The sequence below is a fragment of the Sturnus vulgaris genome, chromosome Z, assembly GCF_052056855.1.
Source record: "Sturnus vulgaris isolate bStuVul1 chromosome Z, bStuVul1.hap1, whole genome shotgun sequence".
NCBI classification, from domain to species: Eukaryota; Metazoa; Chordata; class Aves; order Passeriformes; family Sturnidae; genus Sturnus; species Sturnus vulgaris.
Genome location: NC_142283.1, coordinates 13,957,420 through 13,973,989, shown reverse-complemented (window position 1 = coordinate 13,973,989; position 16,570 = coordinate 13,957,420). Strand labels below are relative to the sequence as shown.

Below are 16,570 nucleotides of genomic sequence, written 5' to 3'. Positions count from 1 at the left end.
CTTATCCTTATGCTATGATTCATTGGACTGGAGAACATTTAAGAACGTAAGATAGGTTTGCTGGGTTTTGCTTAGTTCTGTTTATTTTTCTCTGCTTTTTTTTTTTTTTTTTTTTTTTTTGCCGGGGGGGGTTGTGTATGTGTTTTTAAAATGGATTCAGATGTGATATTTCTCTCCAGTTTTCTAGACTATCAACCAAACTTCATTGAAAAAATGATGGGTACAGACACAAACATACAAAGGTGAGAAAAATAAGTTTCTGAGTGCTGGTAATAATTTCAGTATTTAACAGCTGTCTGCATTTGCTCAACTCTACCTCTGCTAAAGAGATTTCCACCCATGGAAGATTTATCAAAATACTTATTTTTCAGAGGCATTTTTGTCAGAGGCAAATTTCTTGAGCTTAATTTACTGCACATCCTTGCTGGAATAGCTCTCAATCCTTTGCAGATGCAAAGTCACAGAGAACTGCCTGGATATATATGATTTTATATGCCTTGCAGATAGCTCAGAGATGCAATTGCAAAATCTAGCTCTCACAGACAGTTGGGAATTTGTGACAGTCCCTGAAGGACTTTGCATCCATAAACCAATGACTGGATTACACTGATCCATAAATGTGTTTTTCTCCTATCTCTGGCTAATGCAATACAAGTAGTCTTCCTGCTGTTAACTGTTTCTGAAGCCACACACAAGAGAACATAAAGGATATGGTACATATTCAAACAGAAAGGTCAACAGGTCATTTTCTCTTTATGCTAGCAAAAGAACTTCAATATCTGTAATGCTGCAAAAAGAACTAAATGCAGACGTATTCCTTAATTTAAGTTCTGTGTTCAGAAAATCTTGCTAAAAAGTAGTGATTCATTCAGACCTTGAAGGGGATTAGTGACAAAGTCTGGTCTAGGGCAGGAAAGCACAACTCATGACCAAGTGGGAATAAAGCTGCAGGTTTGTTTGTCGGCAGTTTCCTGCTCTATAAGAATCCAGGAATCCTCATGGTGATGGTGCCTCCTCAGCACTGCACCCTCTGTCAGCTTGGCTCAGAATTTTGGTGCCTTGTCCCATTCCACATTCTTGACTGCCTGGCAGCCAGGGAGAGAGGCAGAAAGGACCTGTGTGTTGAGGGTGCACCTGGCCCATGGCTTCTGGCTGGGTGAGGGGCTTTCCCTGGCCTCTGCTCCACTGGAAAGTTGGAAAGGGCTGCATGGAGTGAGTGAGACCCACTGAAGCAGCAAGGGGCTCTGGGACACAGCACTGGGCAGGACCAGGGCTGGGAGCTGGGACCCATGACACTGAGAAGCAGCTTCTGATAGACAACCACACCCTGCAAACAACAGATGAGCCACGGGGCTACGTCTGTGTGAGGAGACTGAAGCTGCCCAGGGCAGCTCTGTAGTGCTGGGGCTGACAGACACAGGACAACTCATTCAAGGCAACTTCTAATGAACAAACCCTTCCATTGTTACTGTTGAGAAGACCATGAAGCCATTTGAACTTTTGTCTTCTTTCCAAACTTCTGCAGGGTCATTAAAAAGTAATTTTGCTTTGGGTACAACCTTTTTGGTTGCTATTAAAGATTTCCAGGTTTATTTGCTCCCTAATCAGGAAGTTAATCCTTGCTTTGTTTCTCTCCAGGAAAATTAATTTTTTTCTATTTTTAAGCTTTCTCAATATTTGAACATCTTTGAAATACTCAAGCAAAGGTGATTAACATTCACTACATTTGTTTCTCATTTGTCTCCAAGGAAAGAAGGATACAAAGCATGTTGTTTTGTGTAGAAGTATTACTGCCTATTTTAGAGAAAAAATACCCATCCCTTACAGCAGAGTTCAGTTTATATTGCTTCAGAGACCATGACTCACATAACGTGGTCCGGAGAGATGACCAGAGATTAAAACAACAGCACAAAGACAACCTTTTAGTCCTTCAAAAGTAAGAACTGAGATGTTGATCTTGGTTCAAGGAGAAGCCAAAGCAAGGCACCTGGGACAAGTTAACTGTGTGTACTGGGAGTTAGTGCTGCTGAGAATATTCTTGCAGCTTTCTCTAAAAATTGGTATTTTGAAAACACCAAAGTCTGTAGCAATTTGCAATAGGATACATGATAACAGCATGAGATTATGAAATTTTCAGTCCAGAAGTCTTTATAACTTCACAGCAGCTGGAAATGCCCAAGAAGCCTCATCGTAAATTTTTTCATATTAAGACTTCTAACATTCATTTAAACACAAACACTTTTCATCAGCTATATAAAGACCTGCCCAAATATTGAAGAGGAAAGAGTTCATCTTGCTGTTTTTGTTGATTTTGCCCCCAAATAAATCTGAAACACAACCCATTAGTAAAACTTTATATAGCTGACACACTTGGATTTACCTTATATAATCCTGACAGCCTTTATAAAAAACCTAACCCTAAACATAAATTAAACAATTTTTGCCTCCGTTTCTTTTTAACAGATGAAGATGTAGCTATTATACAAACCTTTATTTCCATGCTACTTTACTCCAGGTTATGCAAGCATCTCCAGTTAAGCAACCACAGCTGCAATGCTGTGTGTGATTGAGCAAATTTATTCGTCTTAATCTGAGCCTAATGCAGACAAAGATCCAGAGGAACATCTGAACTTTTTCACAGTTCTTCAGCAACTCACAAAACCTACAGTGATTGTATGTGTGGAAAATATATGCCTAGCACAGGGAGGCTTTTTGTAAAACAAGACTTGGAAATATAAGACCCCACAAAATATGAGTCACAAAATTTGATCATGTACCTACCCTGTTTAGGTTGGCAAAGCACAGCTATTATCACAAAGAATTATTCAGTTTTTCCGTGGTGCCAATCTATGGTAGATTCCACATGCTCAAGCTTGGAGCTTCTCCCAGGGTGTCTGTGGTTTGAAAAAACAGCTTCACAACTCTGCTTCTAAGTGTACTAGAACTTCAAATAAAAATCTCAGCCACATATATACTGCCAATATCGCAGGTCACTTAGGGGGAAAGCTGTAAGAAAAAAAATTACAGGAGGCAAGTTAACATTGCTTTAAATATTTTATTGTAATGGAGTCATTAAATGGATCTGCTTTAAAGTGACTCTCTGTTAATATGGGGTTTCATAAACAAGCAACATAAACCCTCACCTGCTTTAAAATACAAATCTGAATGTTTACAAGATCAGGTATCATCATATTCTTTCCATGCATGCTCTTACCATTGTTCTTTTGCAATGCATTATTTTGTTAAGAACCAATTTCTTTACCAAGAGGGTGGTGAAACACTGAACAGGCTTCCTGGGCAGATGATCAATGCCCCAAGCCTGTCAGTGTTCAAGGGGCATTTGGATGATGCCCTTTCTTGCTCAGTGTTGTCAGATAGTTGGACTAGTTGGTCACTACGTGCCTTCAACAGAAATAGTGTATCCTATCCTATCCTATCCTATCCTATCCTATCCTATCCTATCCTATCCTATCCTATCCTATCCTATCCTAATTATTTATTAGATTTAACAGTCCTTTTCCTTTCCTTGTTCAAGATCCCGTGACCTGAAGGAAGTTTGCTTTGGGCTTCTGTTTTCATAAAACCATTGTGTATGTGACCTGCTGCTTCTCTTGATTTTGCTCCTGTCAACATCACAGTTTATAAAGCATCAGCAAGACCATATTTATCTTGATAATCTGGATGGACATCACTGAGCTCATGAGGAACTCATGAAAAAATTAACTGTTTGTTAGTTGTTCTTAATAGTGCTATTTTCTCATTTAAAAGGGGTTACAGCTTGTTTTCAGAGGGTCAAACAATATCTTATGTTGGACCAGGCCTTAAAGATCACTTGGTTCTAATCCCCCTGACACCAGCAGAGACCAGGCTGCTCAGAGCTCCATCTTGACTTTGATGTCCCCTTGATGGGGCATTCACAGCTGCTCTGGCCAACCTGTTGTAGTGCTTCACCACCCTCACAGTAAAGGTTTTCTTCCTTGTATCTCATCTAAACCTACTCTCCTTCAGTTTGAAACTATTACCCTTGACCTGTCACTATATGATCTTGTAAAAGTTCTCCATTTTTTTTGTGGGCTCCCTTCAGGTACTGGAAGGCCAGAACTACTTCATCCTGAGCTTTATCTTTTTCTGGTTGAGCAATCCCAATTCTCTAAGCCTTTCCTCAAAGTAGAGGTGCTCCATCCCCCTCATCATCCTTGTGGCCTCCCCTGGACTTGCTCCAACAGGTCCATGTCTGTCCTTTGCTGGGAGTGTGAGAGACTGAAATGTTAAAGGTTAATGACTCAATCAGCCACTGGCAAAAGTAGGTGATTTGCTGGGGGCAGATTTGCACACCCAACCAAAGCAGGGAGGAGTTTTCAGGTGTGTGGTGGCAAAATTTCTGATCTGCCTACGAACAGGTAAGGTGCAGAGTGGGTGACTCAGTGAAGGAGACCACAACAAACCAACTGTTGTTTGGCAGCAAGCTGGGTTTTTGAGCCAGGTAACAGAGAAGGCTGATAAGAAGCAGATCATGTGAAGTGGGATTTTACCATGTTATGTCCTCCCCTGCACCACTGGTTCGGGTGTAAAACTCCCACTTGGGGTATCAGGACATTCACATGTAAGCCTGAAGATACTCATCTCATCTGATGGGGCAGAACTGGCTCAACTACACAGTTTTGGTATTTTTAAGAGAAGTACACTTTGTCCCTGTTCAAAGATTATTAGAATATGCTTAGTACTACACAGAGCAGCTGCTAAGAAGGGCATTATGCAACCTTGGATTTGGCATTTCACTAAATTTCCCACTAATCTGGGAGCCTGGACAAAGTGATGTTGAACCTGCAGGAGAAACATCCGGTATCCATTCCCCCTGGTGAGACAAACTGCATGAGAACACTCCCCTCCACATAGCCTTCAGGTGGAGAGACATGGGTGAAATGATCACCAGGTGAACTATCTGAATTTGTTTTAAGCTTTAATTACACTTGGATTTAAAGAGTGAATGACTGAAAATAAACATTATCTTTCTCCTACAACCACATACCCCTTAATTAAGAAGTTTGTCTTAGAGTTTCCTGTAGGCTGAACAAGCCCATCCTAGAAATGTTTCTGATAAGAGAAGTGCTGAGCCACAGGTTAAAAGCATCTTAACAGCAGGTTCCCACAAAGAATTTGAAGAAAAAAAGCACATTTTTTTTCTAGTAAAGTAGGCCTTTAGGACCTAGGGAATCCAGAAACTGCCTATGAGTTTTTGAGCTCACTCTTAAGTTTTGCATATGAGAAAACAGGGGTAATTTTTATTTTTACAAGAGGCAGTAGCTTTTCTTCCACAAGAATATATTTCCCGTGCATGACATGTCAAAAATTAACAAGTGTGCAGTATTATTTATTCCTCTAAAACTACTTTGGAAACTGATTAATATAAGGAAATTAAGGAACTACCTGTGTCAACACTGCAATTAGAAAAACGTATTTCCATCTAGAGTTCTTATATAACATAAAACTAAAATTAATTAGTCATGGTGAGATCTACAGATTAGTATGTTCATAAAACTGAGAGATAGTCAGTAAAAGACAAAACTACTGGACTTAAATGACAGAAGTGAAAAGAGATTACCAACCAGACCCACAACATTTAAAAAATCTGTACAGTTACAATACATTTGAGATGAAAAAGATCTCTGGATGTCATCTAGTTAAACTCCTTCAATCACGGCAGGGCCAGTTCACTACAGATCATGTCCAGGTGAGTTCTATCTATTCAACGAAGGAGATTTCAGACTCTCAGTTAGTACAGTTTAAGTGCAATTAGCAGCACAGACAAACAGAAAACATCACATTTTTATTTTATTAAAATTTATTGCAAGATCAAAGGTTTCACAAAAAAATAGAAACTTACAAATCGTGTAAATAGTTTTAATGCACTCATAAAGAGACATTAAAAGAAAATTGACTAAGATTCTGTACTGTATCTGTAATATAATTCACTGACTTCATTCTCAAAATATTGTTGCCATTTTGGAGTAAATAAACAGCATAGCATTACACATGTTCACAAGTATTTACCATTTATTTTAAACAAAGTCTTTACGATAAATTTTTTTTCCACAGAAATTAGTTCATCCCCATTTTGAAAAGTCTAATAGTAAAACATTCAACATCCTCACTGGAAGTAATGTGAGCTGATGTTTCTGTTGTAAAAAATTATGCTATGGAAATCAACAAAGAGCTTTACAGAGTTATACAGCCATACTAAACAAGCTTCTATGTTATGCTGCATTAGGCCTTCTGGATTAGCAAAACATTTTGACAATAATGACAACTTTTCAGCTGAAGCTTAAGCATTTCATAGTTTGGATTAAAATGCTGTAACCTTTGAAAAACAAATATCCAGTGTTACACATCTGACAACATTCTTAACCAAATGGTAATACTCTAAAGGTTAAGGCAACTCCAAATTGAAGCTGCAATGTCTGTATTTTCACAATTCCCTGCTCAGATTTAACTCCTTAGAATGCAATGTGTGAGAGAGAGTGAAAGAGAGGCTGTGTGGTACTTGGTTGCGGTTTGGGGTTAAGCCATAACAGTCCTACAAAGAAAATTATTCATTTTATGTGTTTAATTTGGTTATTTCCTTGCACACACTGTATTAAGAAGCATCTGATACTCATGATAGGACTCACGTTTAGTGGCCTTCTCAAGGTAAGTACTATTTGCATTGTAAGGCCCATTCTAAAACAAAACCACACAGAAAATGAGAGGGATCCTGTTACTGACTTATTCCCATTCATCTGACTTTTTCAATTCATTCACAGAACAGCACAGTTAGAGAAGACAAGCTCATTTACAGTAGACAGTAAATTTTTTCAGCCAAATACAATAAGCATCACCAACTTATTTCTGTTAGCTGGTGTATTGAGTAATTCTTTGTCTTCATGAAGTGTAGCTGGTAAGCACTGTTACTCATTATTAAAATGTCACGGTGGAAAGATTTTCAATAACACTACAGCTTCTTATATTTAAAGAAAAAAAAAGATGAGAAAATGGTAATTCACTGTAGATTTTCTTATTACTCTGTATCTTAAAACCTCTGGCATAGCTTTAGTAGATAAAAAGCAACAGGTTTAGTTCCCGGTTTCAACACAGGCCTCTGTTGATCAACTTCACCGATGCTAGCACTGAGTTACCATTTACAGATCAAAGGAAACACACATGACCAAGGCAAAGTAAACAGAGGAAAACAAGCTTAACATCTATAACTCAAACTATCCAGAGAACTAGTAGGAATCCACTTCAAGAAATTTGCCAAAGGCTTTTATGACTTTTATGCACACAAAACCACAATGCATTTCTAAAGTTTTGCTTCAATATTTGTACTTAGTTGTACAGTACATTAAAGTCAGTGTACAGCTTTTGCCATTTTACTGTAACCTCTGTAAACTCACAACTATATTGCATCATATGAAAGGTTATAAAACCCTTCAATCCCCATAAGATCTACTGAATGCAGCAGAGTGGAACATGTTGGTACAGAAGGTTAGGAGCCAGAAGACATATTGGGTGTCCAGCCCATTTGATAAGCCCGCTCCAGTGTTCTCTTGCAATCCTGCAGCACAGTACTGAAGGTTATATGTGGATATTGCTGCACCAGCTGCTCTACTGTGGCCTCGTTCACCTGCAACAGAAGAACAGAACCTGTGATGTGCAGAAAGTGAATGAAAGGGGGAACATTATGCAAGCTAGAAGAGTGGACAAACTTTGGACTAATGGGTGGGCTTGCAGGATGGGGCTCCTCATTGATACTATAGGTCTGGGTGCATTTATCACAAAATAAATATACAGACTGTAATGTCCGGTTAGAGAATGAAAAAACCAAAATCAAACCCCATGCTTTGATTTCATTTTAAAGGAAGAAATTTAATCACCCCGGTTAAACAAAATGCTGCCCAGAATAACAGAGTTCTAACTTGAAATAGAGGCTATTTTCTCCAAGTTGCTCAAGCAGTATACATTTAAAAATGTGAGATTTTTATGGCTTTGGAAAATGAAAATGGATTACATCAATTAATTAATTCACGGTACAGTTATGGAGACATTTGAAACTGCTAAGTAGTAACTCCACAATTTATTGAAATGAACTTGCACTATATGGTTGCTATCAACAAGTCTGAAATAAAAAGTAATATAAAACATGACTAAAGAAGGAAAAAAAATATGAATTATTCTATGTTGCAGGTAGATCAATTAATCCTATATGTTCCTTTTTCCAAAAAAAAGTCTTCACATGCATCACTGGGAGAAGATTTTATTCTAGCCTTCTTTTGTGAGGATAACACTACAGAGTTGGGATCATTAATTAAAACATACAAGATGGTTGGGTCTGGGATGTCCCTCTTAAATTTGAAACATCAAAGTTAGCACCTTTATTCTTCATAAGACAAGGTAATCAGACAAACCCAGATAAACCTAACACATTTTCAATTGCAGTGGTGCAAGGGGATTAATTTGTCAGTTATTTTAAAGATGATTCCAATTCCTATCACAGAGGTAAACAGCTTTTCTCAGCCTTTAGACAAATAAAAGATTAACCTTAGAACCATGACTTCTAGTTGGTTCTGTTTGAAATCTTTGCTGAGCAGTTGGGCATTTGAAAATGCATTGATACTACAGTTACTGAACCATCTACATCAGTAGCACGTACAACTGATGAAACTGTTTGGATTTTTTCCCCCAGTGTTCCACATTCAAAGAAACTGAAATGTTTACTACCATTACAAAGATATGTCTTGCGAATAATATTTTAAAGCATGGTAACCACAGTATCTAATAATATTTTTGTCCTTAAAAGATAACAAGGAGAGTTTCCTTCTGAACAGTGATTGCACCCAATGACAAGGATAAATGAAAGGTTTAATATCCAGTTCTTCTACTTTGATAATAGAAATACTCAATCTTCATTGGAAGTTTCATCTAGCTGAGACTGACTTGGATGGAAAACTGGTTTAACTTCACAGCACAAACTGTACTTCTCTGGCAAATTGCTATGTTACAGTAACATCTTTCAGTGCTGAAAAACAAGAAGTGACTTTTAATAAATCAAAATGAAATCAGAGATAGCATAAGTCCCCCATAATATTTGATATTTACAGCTGAATACATACTTGCAAATTGTAAGCTACAATTCACAGAAATATTGCTTGGAAGGAAGAATCCCTAAAGTAGCAGTAATTTGCTACTTTATGCCTATCCAAAAAATAGTAAAAAGTCTCTTTTCATTAGAGTTATGGTGCAGAGACCCACGGGAGAATCTATCACGCTACCAGAAACTTCTCTTAATAGTTAACTCAGCCACAACAATGAGGCTTACAACTAACAGCTGCTTATTTTGCTCTTTTTAATGGGAAACTTGAAGAAGATATATTATTTATCTACTAGATGGCTGCAAATATTACTAGTAGGTAGAAGTTATTATGATTTAGCACTTACCTGTTGGGCATTATTTGTTAGAATAGCATGGATATTATGGCTTTAGAGCCAGTGTCATATGCATATTCTCTGTTATAAGAAACAAATGGGGCAAATTCACTACAAAGATGATGTTCACACACAGGAAGGTAGTAAATGCTCTCCATGTCCTGGTGTATTGGACTCAGGACACGTGCACAAGGTACAGCCCAGCTAGGTTTAAGCTAATGTATTTACAACGAGGCTAACTTAGGCACGGCCCATGACACTCAGGCAGACAGAGGATGTGGCAATGGTATCTTTTAGTCTTAAAACCTATGAAGAAATCCATGGTAAACCACGTTACATTAACTGTTTGTCCTAGGCTTTTTTTGAGACAATTATTACTTGAAAAAATAATATTTTATAAAAATTGTTGCTATTTGCTATTAATACTTTACTAAACAGAAGAAGGAAGCTTTCAGCATTAAGTGCCAAATACAGTTACAAAATAAACATGAATATGAAGATGGCAGATACAACCATTGCAGAAGTGCAACTGACAAAAACAGCTGTTTTATGACCAAAGTCTGAAGAGTAGAAGCTTTTCTCCATTTTTTAGGAGCATTAAGTAAAATCTTAAATTATTAGTTTGATCCTAGGCAATAAGTTGTGTTATGACCTGTTGTTAACCAGCAAAGTAATTTCTCTGTTAAACAGACAAATTCTATGGATGTATTTGGAATCATAACATTTACAGAAAGAAATTACTTTGAGTTTGAAAACTTTTAAACTTTGTGTTAAAAATTATGCCAAAATAAATTCAATGTAAGATTACACAACAGAAGAAGGACAAAAAAATTTGGCAGTGGGAAAACCAACCTGGATCCAGAGATGAGAAAAAAGTATTCCCTATCAGAAGATTTTGATGCCTTTCCTTTACCACGAGAAAAGTCAGGTCAGACACTAAAACAGTGAAAAAGTTTTAGCATTTAAAGCTCTCCATACTATTGGCCTAAAACTGCACTATCTGAAAATAGAAAAAAGAGAATTAAGATTTTATTCTGTTAATGAACGTGAAAAGTAATATCTAAGTCATCTTTGTTAGTATCCTTGTTATTATTTCCCTAGTGGTAGGATTAAGATGAAAAGAAGTCTTATGCCCAGCCATTAGAGCACAAGCTTCTGTCTCTTTCTTAAGATCAGCCTGGCTGGCGATAAAACAAAAGTACTGAATGTCATTCCCAAAATAAGTTCATTCCACAAACAGAGCAATTTTCCCTTCTGAGCTTAAACATTCTTGTTCAATGAACGAAATCTAAAAATCTCCACATCTTAATATCCTGTAAAATGCTATTATTTTTCTTTCACAGAACTTTCATTAATCTTCATCTTTTGAGTTGTCAAAAGAAAGACTACTGTCTGCAGATAAGCTACCTAAATTATCTAATACATAATCATTCATCTGAATTTGAATAGCTCTTCAATTATATTTTAACACGTAATGAAAGAATTCAGCCTGTATAATTAAGAATGAAAATAATAGGTTTGTGCAAATCCTGGTCATCAAACAAAAAACCAAAATAACAACAAAGACTGGTTCGATAACTAATTTTTCTTTCTGAAATAAAAATTTATCCCAGGCCAAGAAATAGATTGGAAAAAAACCCAATCAAATGAGAAGATGGGTTACAGAAAACGGCAAGACCAAGTGGTATCATCTCCCTTTAACTCAATTAGAGCACTTATCTAGAAGCCATAATTTTGAATACCTTTTGCCCAAAGACACCTGAACGCATATTGCCTATTTCCCACAAGAGTGTACTTGACTTTGTGACAAATTTTATCTGGGGTAGGACCGCCTTAACTTCTTCTTCATCTAAAGATAGTGTGGTTGTGCAGAGAGTATTGAAATATTATCAGTGCTAGAGAACATTTCTCATGTGATAGGAGTTCATCATGGAAATAAGAACAAGAACACCTTTCTAGTCCATGTGAAATGGTACACTGGCAAAAGGGTTTTGTGAGTGCCTCTTTGGAGGCATCACACTGCTATGTACACACAAAATGTGGACACAGAGCATCTTCAGAGATTTCCTTTACGTCACATTCCACAAGTTTTCATGAAAAATACAAAATGCAAGCATGAATAGTTATTAGGCAATTTTATTTTTTTTCCTTTTAAATGTGCCATGTCCTTTGGTTCTAGTGATAATTTCATAATTGTTTTCTTTAACTTCTAAATTCTAAACTTAAGAATTTCTAAACATAGGATCTTTTTTAAACCTTATTTTCATTATGCTCCTACAACAGATCTTATTAAATTCAAAGGATTAATTCCAGTTTTCCTAATCCTGCTAAGGTAAATTAGTGATTACTTTTGAAACCATCAGCCAAACCAGGTATTTCTTTTTGAGACTGATACCTTCATTCACAGCTTAGGAACAGAAACAGAGGTATAGGGGCTTTTCATAAGCAGGACTCCTTAGCTTAAGTCGATACCATGTCCTGGAAATCCTGTCTGGGATTGGATACCCTTTCACTTAAATGCCAAGAATTGTAGGATTTCCTACTAATCTCCAGAACCACACTTACAGGTGGAGTCTTAGAATGCAGTTCTGACTCTAAAGCTATTAAAATATGCCAAGAATGTCTGTGTTGTGTTATCTAGAGCAATACTGAAAAGCAAGAGTAGAGTCATCCCCTGAACTGCAAGTTTTATGCAGCTCTACACAGTGTATGAGTGTTCAATGTTAATCTAAAGAGTTTGATTGGTTTTTTTCAATAACAAAACCTAAAACATCTTAATGACTTCAGTTTAATGACCAACTCACTTGATAATTGAAAGAAAAAGTTATCTCCCCAAGTTAATAATTGAAACCAATAAGCAGTTATATAAATAAAAAAGCTAAAGCTTGCAAAACTGGATTAGTGCAAAGGTCCATTACTAGAACTTCATAAAAAAACCCTGCTTGTGTCCCTCAGACCACCATTCAGGGATGATGCATAGTATCTAATCTAACCCTTGGAAGGGGCACTGGCTGGCTGATTTCTGAGGACAACACAGTTTGGTATCTACAGTTACACAACTTTATAGATCAGTCATTAATAAAAAATAACAGACTCATTTATAATACCCTGATTCAGCAATATCTGCAGAGAAAGACATTAATAATACATAGAACTGCTAGCTTAATCTTAGAAATCTAGTACTTGCTAAAAATTTTAAGGAAATGTTAGCAGGTGAGACCAAAAAATTTTAGTTAGGTTAGAAAAATGGCACGAGTTTTATCATTACATTTCTACATATAAAGAATCACAAAATCAACCTCACGCAGAAGAAATGCAAATGGATTTGCTCCCAAAGGGCTTTCTTACGATACTGCTGATATTTTTACTTATGGAGTGGTTTTGCAGCATTAGGGCTACTGAAATTTATGTGCACTTCTGTCTCAGTACACACAGAGCAGTATTGCACAAAAGCCAAATTTGTATGCAGTGGTCAAAGAAATGACTTTATAGTCATTGTGTGTATCCATAATGATGGATTTGGAAAACACTATGTTCCTATTTCTCTAATGTTTTATAAAAAAGTCCATTATATATATACTTCGAGTAAAAGTAAAAGCAAAACACTTTCACATAGTCTTTCTCTTCTCTAAGTTGTATTTTGCCTTCTCAAGTGAGTGTCTTATAAAAAGTGTACTTTGATTTTTTTTTCTACTAATAGTTGAATGAATTATATTCTCAGGTGGCCCAATTATAACTGTTGCCTGTAGCCATAACAAAATTAAAGATTTCTGGAAAGGTTTTGTGTGAAGTGCACTTGATCAGCTAAGGCAGACATATTCCACTGAGTTTCAGTGGCTGCCCTTATGCCCAGGGGCAGAACCCTTGTTTAGGACTTTAACAAAATAACAGCACTACCAATATTAGCACAATATCCTATAGTCCAAATGAAGTCCCTTACGACTTGAGAAAAGAATGTATTTTTACTTAGAGGATGCTGTTATTGAAAAGAAGAAAAACAACAATCACATATACACACACACACAAACACTGTATTTGTACTCAAAAATAGTGAAATCAGCAAGTATAGTCTGATGTACTATTATTAACATGACATTTGACAACTTAATTGTGTTAAACCCTAGCAATTAATTACCCATTTATATTTGTAAAGGGGAAGGAGTAGGTAAACAGAAATATCTGCAACCTTTTTTGCCACATGAATTGAAATAAATGAAATACACAAATCTTCTAATAATCCATGGTAGCACTTCTGAAGGATTTTAGAAAGTGTGGCAAGGTTGCTTGTGAAGTATATCTACTTTACAGTTCTTGTTTAAATCTCACCTGAGAGGAATGAAATTCATTGTTGTGGCTGTTTTCTCATGTGAATGCTATTGTCTCAAACTGCAAACTAGCAACACACAATTCAGATCTCTGTGAGTATGCACAGTTTTCTGCAATACACTATTTTTTATTGAAGTTGTGTAAGTAACAAAAGTTTCACTCTCAATTCCCTTCGCTTATTGTGAGCGTTCATTTTTCTATTAAAACATTTTAAAGGAGCCCTTCAGTTTGGTTAGTTACTTGGTTTGCTAATTCTGCCCATTTCATCATATGAACTTAGAGACTCCATCTGTAGAATATTTCCAGGTAAAAATATTACCAGTACTACATGCATTTCAAAATCTTTGTTCTTCTAAAAATTGCAGTTAATAAACACCCAGAAGCAGTAAAATGATAGTCGAAATTTATATAGTGATAAATATTCTTTCAGATTACTTTCTGCCTGTTGAATTAATAACACTGAATATTTTCCTTCCTATATGACTACATTAACAATAATTTGAGCACATTACTGTAGTAACTGTCAAAATGATGGCATGTAAAACTAACAGAAGTATTTCTCAAAAGTTGCCAGCCAGCAAAAATAACTGGAAATTCCAGGGAGCAATACTTCTAAAATAACTTCTCCCTTTTAAAATTTGTATTCATAAAAATGCTGACAAGTTCACATTACGTTCTTCCTTAATAGTTGGCCTTATCATGATTTTGAACTGTTGATATATTTCTATTAGAGAATGACATAGTCAGGTGAGTGCTTTCTAAAAACAAGGACAATTTCATTAACTCTGGAACTGTTGCAGAGGTATCAGCTTGGAGGATAAAAATCTTTTAGCAAAGAAACAGTTAAACTAGGAAGGCAAAATCTTTAGCTAGTATAAAACCCTTTTTTTTGTGTTTTAGCAGATGCTTTCGTTTACACACATAATGGATCTGTTATCCTGGTTAGCTAGGGGGAAAAAGCCAAAAGCAGTATTGTTCAGACTTTTTAAATTGTTGTATTGAAAACCAAAGTGAAATAAATGCTATTCTTCTTTTGTTGTGGGATAGCTGTGGTTTCCTTCTAATGGGATTCACAGATCTCATGAATCTAAAATCTTCATTATTCATAGAGAGATGTATCAATTGCACCTCCTACATTATATATATAAAAATTAAAAAAATACAGCAATTCCTTCTTAATATGCAGCAATGTACTTGAACAAATTATAGTAATTTAAGAGAAAAGAAGGGCTACAGAATTTTTCTTTAAGAGAAGGATTGGATATTTTCATTCCTCTTCAAATCACAAAACCATAATTTCAAATCTCAAAATGAACCCCTTGTAATATAAAAGAAGAAATGGTAGCAATTTGGCAGGTTTTCTGATCAGGCTAATGATAGCATTTTCTGAAAGTGGAAGGCAAATTGCTGTGATAATTATATTAAAACAAGCCATGGCTCTGTATTCCCACTATTCTGCCATTGATTAGGAACAGTTTAGCTCAAAAGTATATTTGAAATTGAAAGATGTGTCTCTAGCATATATTCTGTCTCTAGGATATATAAAAGAGCTAATGTACTTTTTCACTTACCTTCACTTGCAGACTAGCTATGTAAATTAAAAGCTTGTGACTGATGGGTAAAACTGTTTCTCTTAAGTAAAAGGGGCTGCATTCCTGTTAGGCTAATGATTTGCAGTCTTCACTGAATATGTATTTCCAGATATTTGTAAAACAGGTTTTGTAGAAGGATAAAGTGATAAATTATATTAAAAATCCACATATCGTCTAAAAATCCTATTCTTACTTAAGATGAAAATGATTTCTTAACCGACCATTTTCATTTTCAGGGATCATCTACCTTTCTTCATTTCTCTGGTAACATAAAATAATTTTCATTTTGTCAGGTGTACTGACCATCAACTTCTGTGCTCTAATATCTCAGCAAAACTAGAATAGGAAATATGTGCTACAATTTATCTGAGAAAGTAATCTGGAATAAACTACAGGCTTTCAGAAGTATTTTCATGAAAAGCAACCATGTCTTTTTTGAGAAATTCAGTTCAAAAAATAGAAAGAAAAAAGCAAGGCAAAAAATAAAAAGAAAAAAGGAAGAAAGCCAGGAATAAGGGCAAACATGATTTATTAACTAAGTTGTGTATCCTTTCACAGCCAACTTTGTTGGACTCTCTTTATTTCATTCACAGAGAGTGGCGAATATTGAATTTTGTGGCCTCTGTTTTTCAGTGTCATTTTTCTGCCTATTTTCCCAAGAAACATCTCCTGCATTTACATGGGAGCACTGCTGATAACCACTACAAACTGAATCACAGTTTCAGGAAAAATATCTTGAAATATGAAAATTAAGTGTGAGAAAAGTTGCAGGAAGTTTATTGTGACACATTGTTTAACCAGTCAAGCTATCATCCAGAAAAAAACTCCAAAACAACCCAACAAATTTTTAGTCCCTATTTCCCAGTTGACACCCAGGCATTTTTCCCAAGAGTAAAGATTTCAAGCTGTCACTATTTAAAGCTCCTTCACTTCGTGTGAGAGCACAAGAAAGAAGTCCTATAAAGACATTTTTCAAATGAGTTCTAGCAATAAATAGTATAGAGAACATCACCCTTTCCCTCAATTTTAAAAAAAATATGAAATACAAAATAAATTAAAATAATTAATTAATTAACTAGAAGAAGTAAATAGGATCTAGATCGGTTTAATGGTAGGAATGTACAGTTCACTGTGTTCAGAAAGAAAAGCTTGAAATATGCATTTAAATCTGTTATTTTGATTTAGGCGCCATT

At 35.9% G+C, this 16,570-nt stretch overlaps 1 protein-coding gene across 1 annotated transcript in view; it reads right to left on the bottom strand.

Annotated features, from left to right (window-relative positions):
• Positions 1-5,814: 5,814 nt before the first annotated feature.
• Positions 5,815-16,570, bottom strand: part of FBXL17 (F-box and leucine rich repeat protein 17) — a 271,157-nt gene continuing 260,401 nt past the window's right edge. Inside the window, exon 9 of the mRNA XM_088157115.1 lies at positions 5,815-7,660. Coding sequence (XP_088013241.1) covers positions 7,523-7,660 — 138 coding nt within the window. The 3' untranslated portion in view covers positions 5,815-7,522. The remainder of the gene's footprint in view (positions 7,661-16,570) is intronic.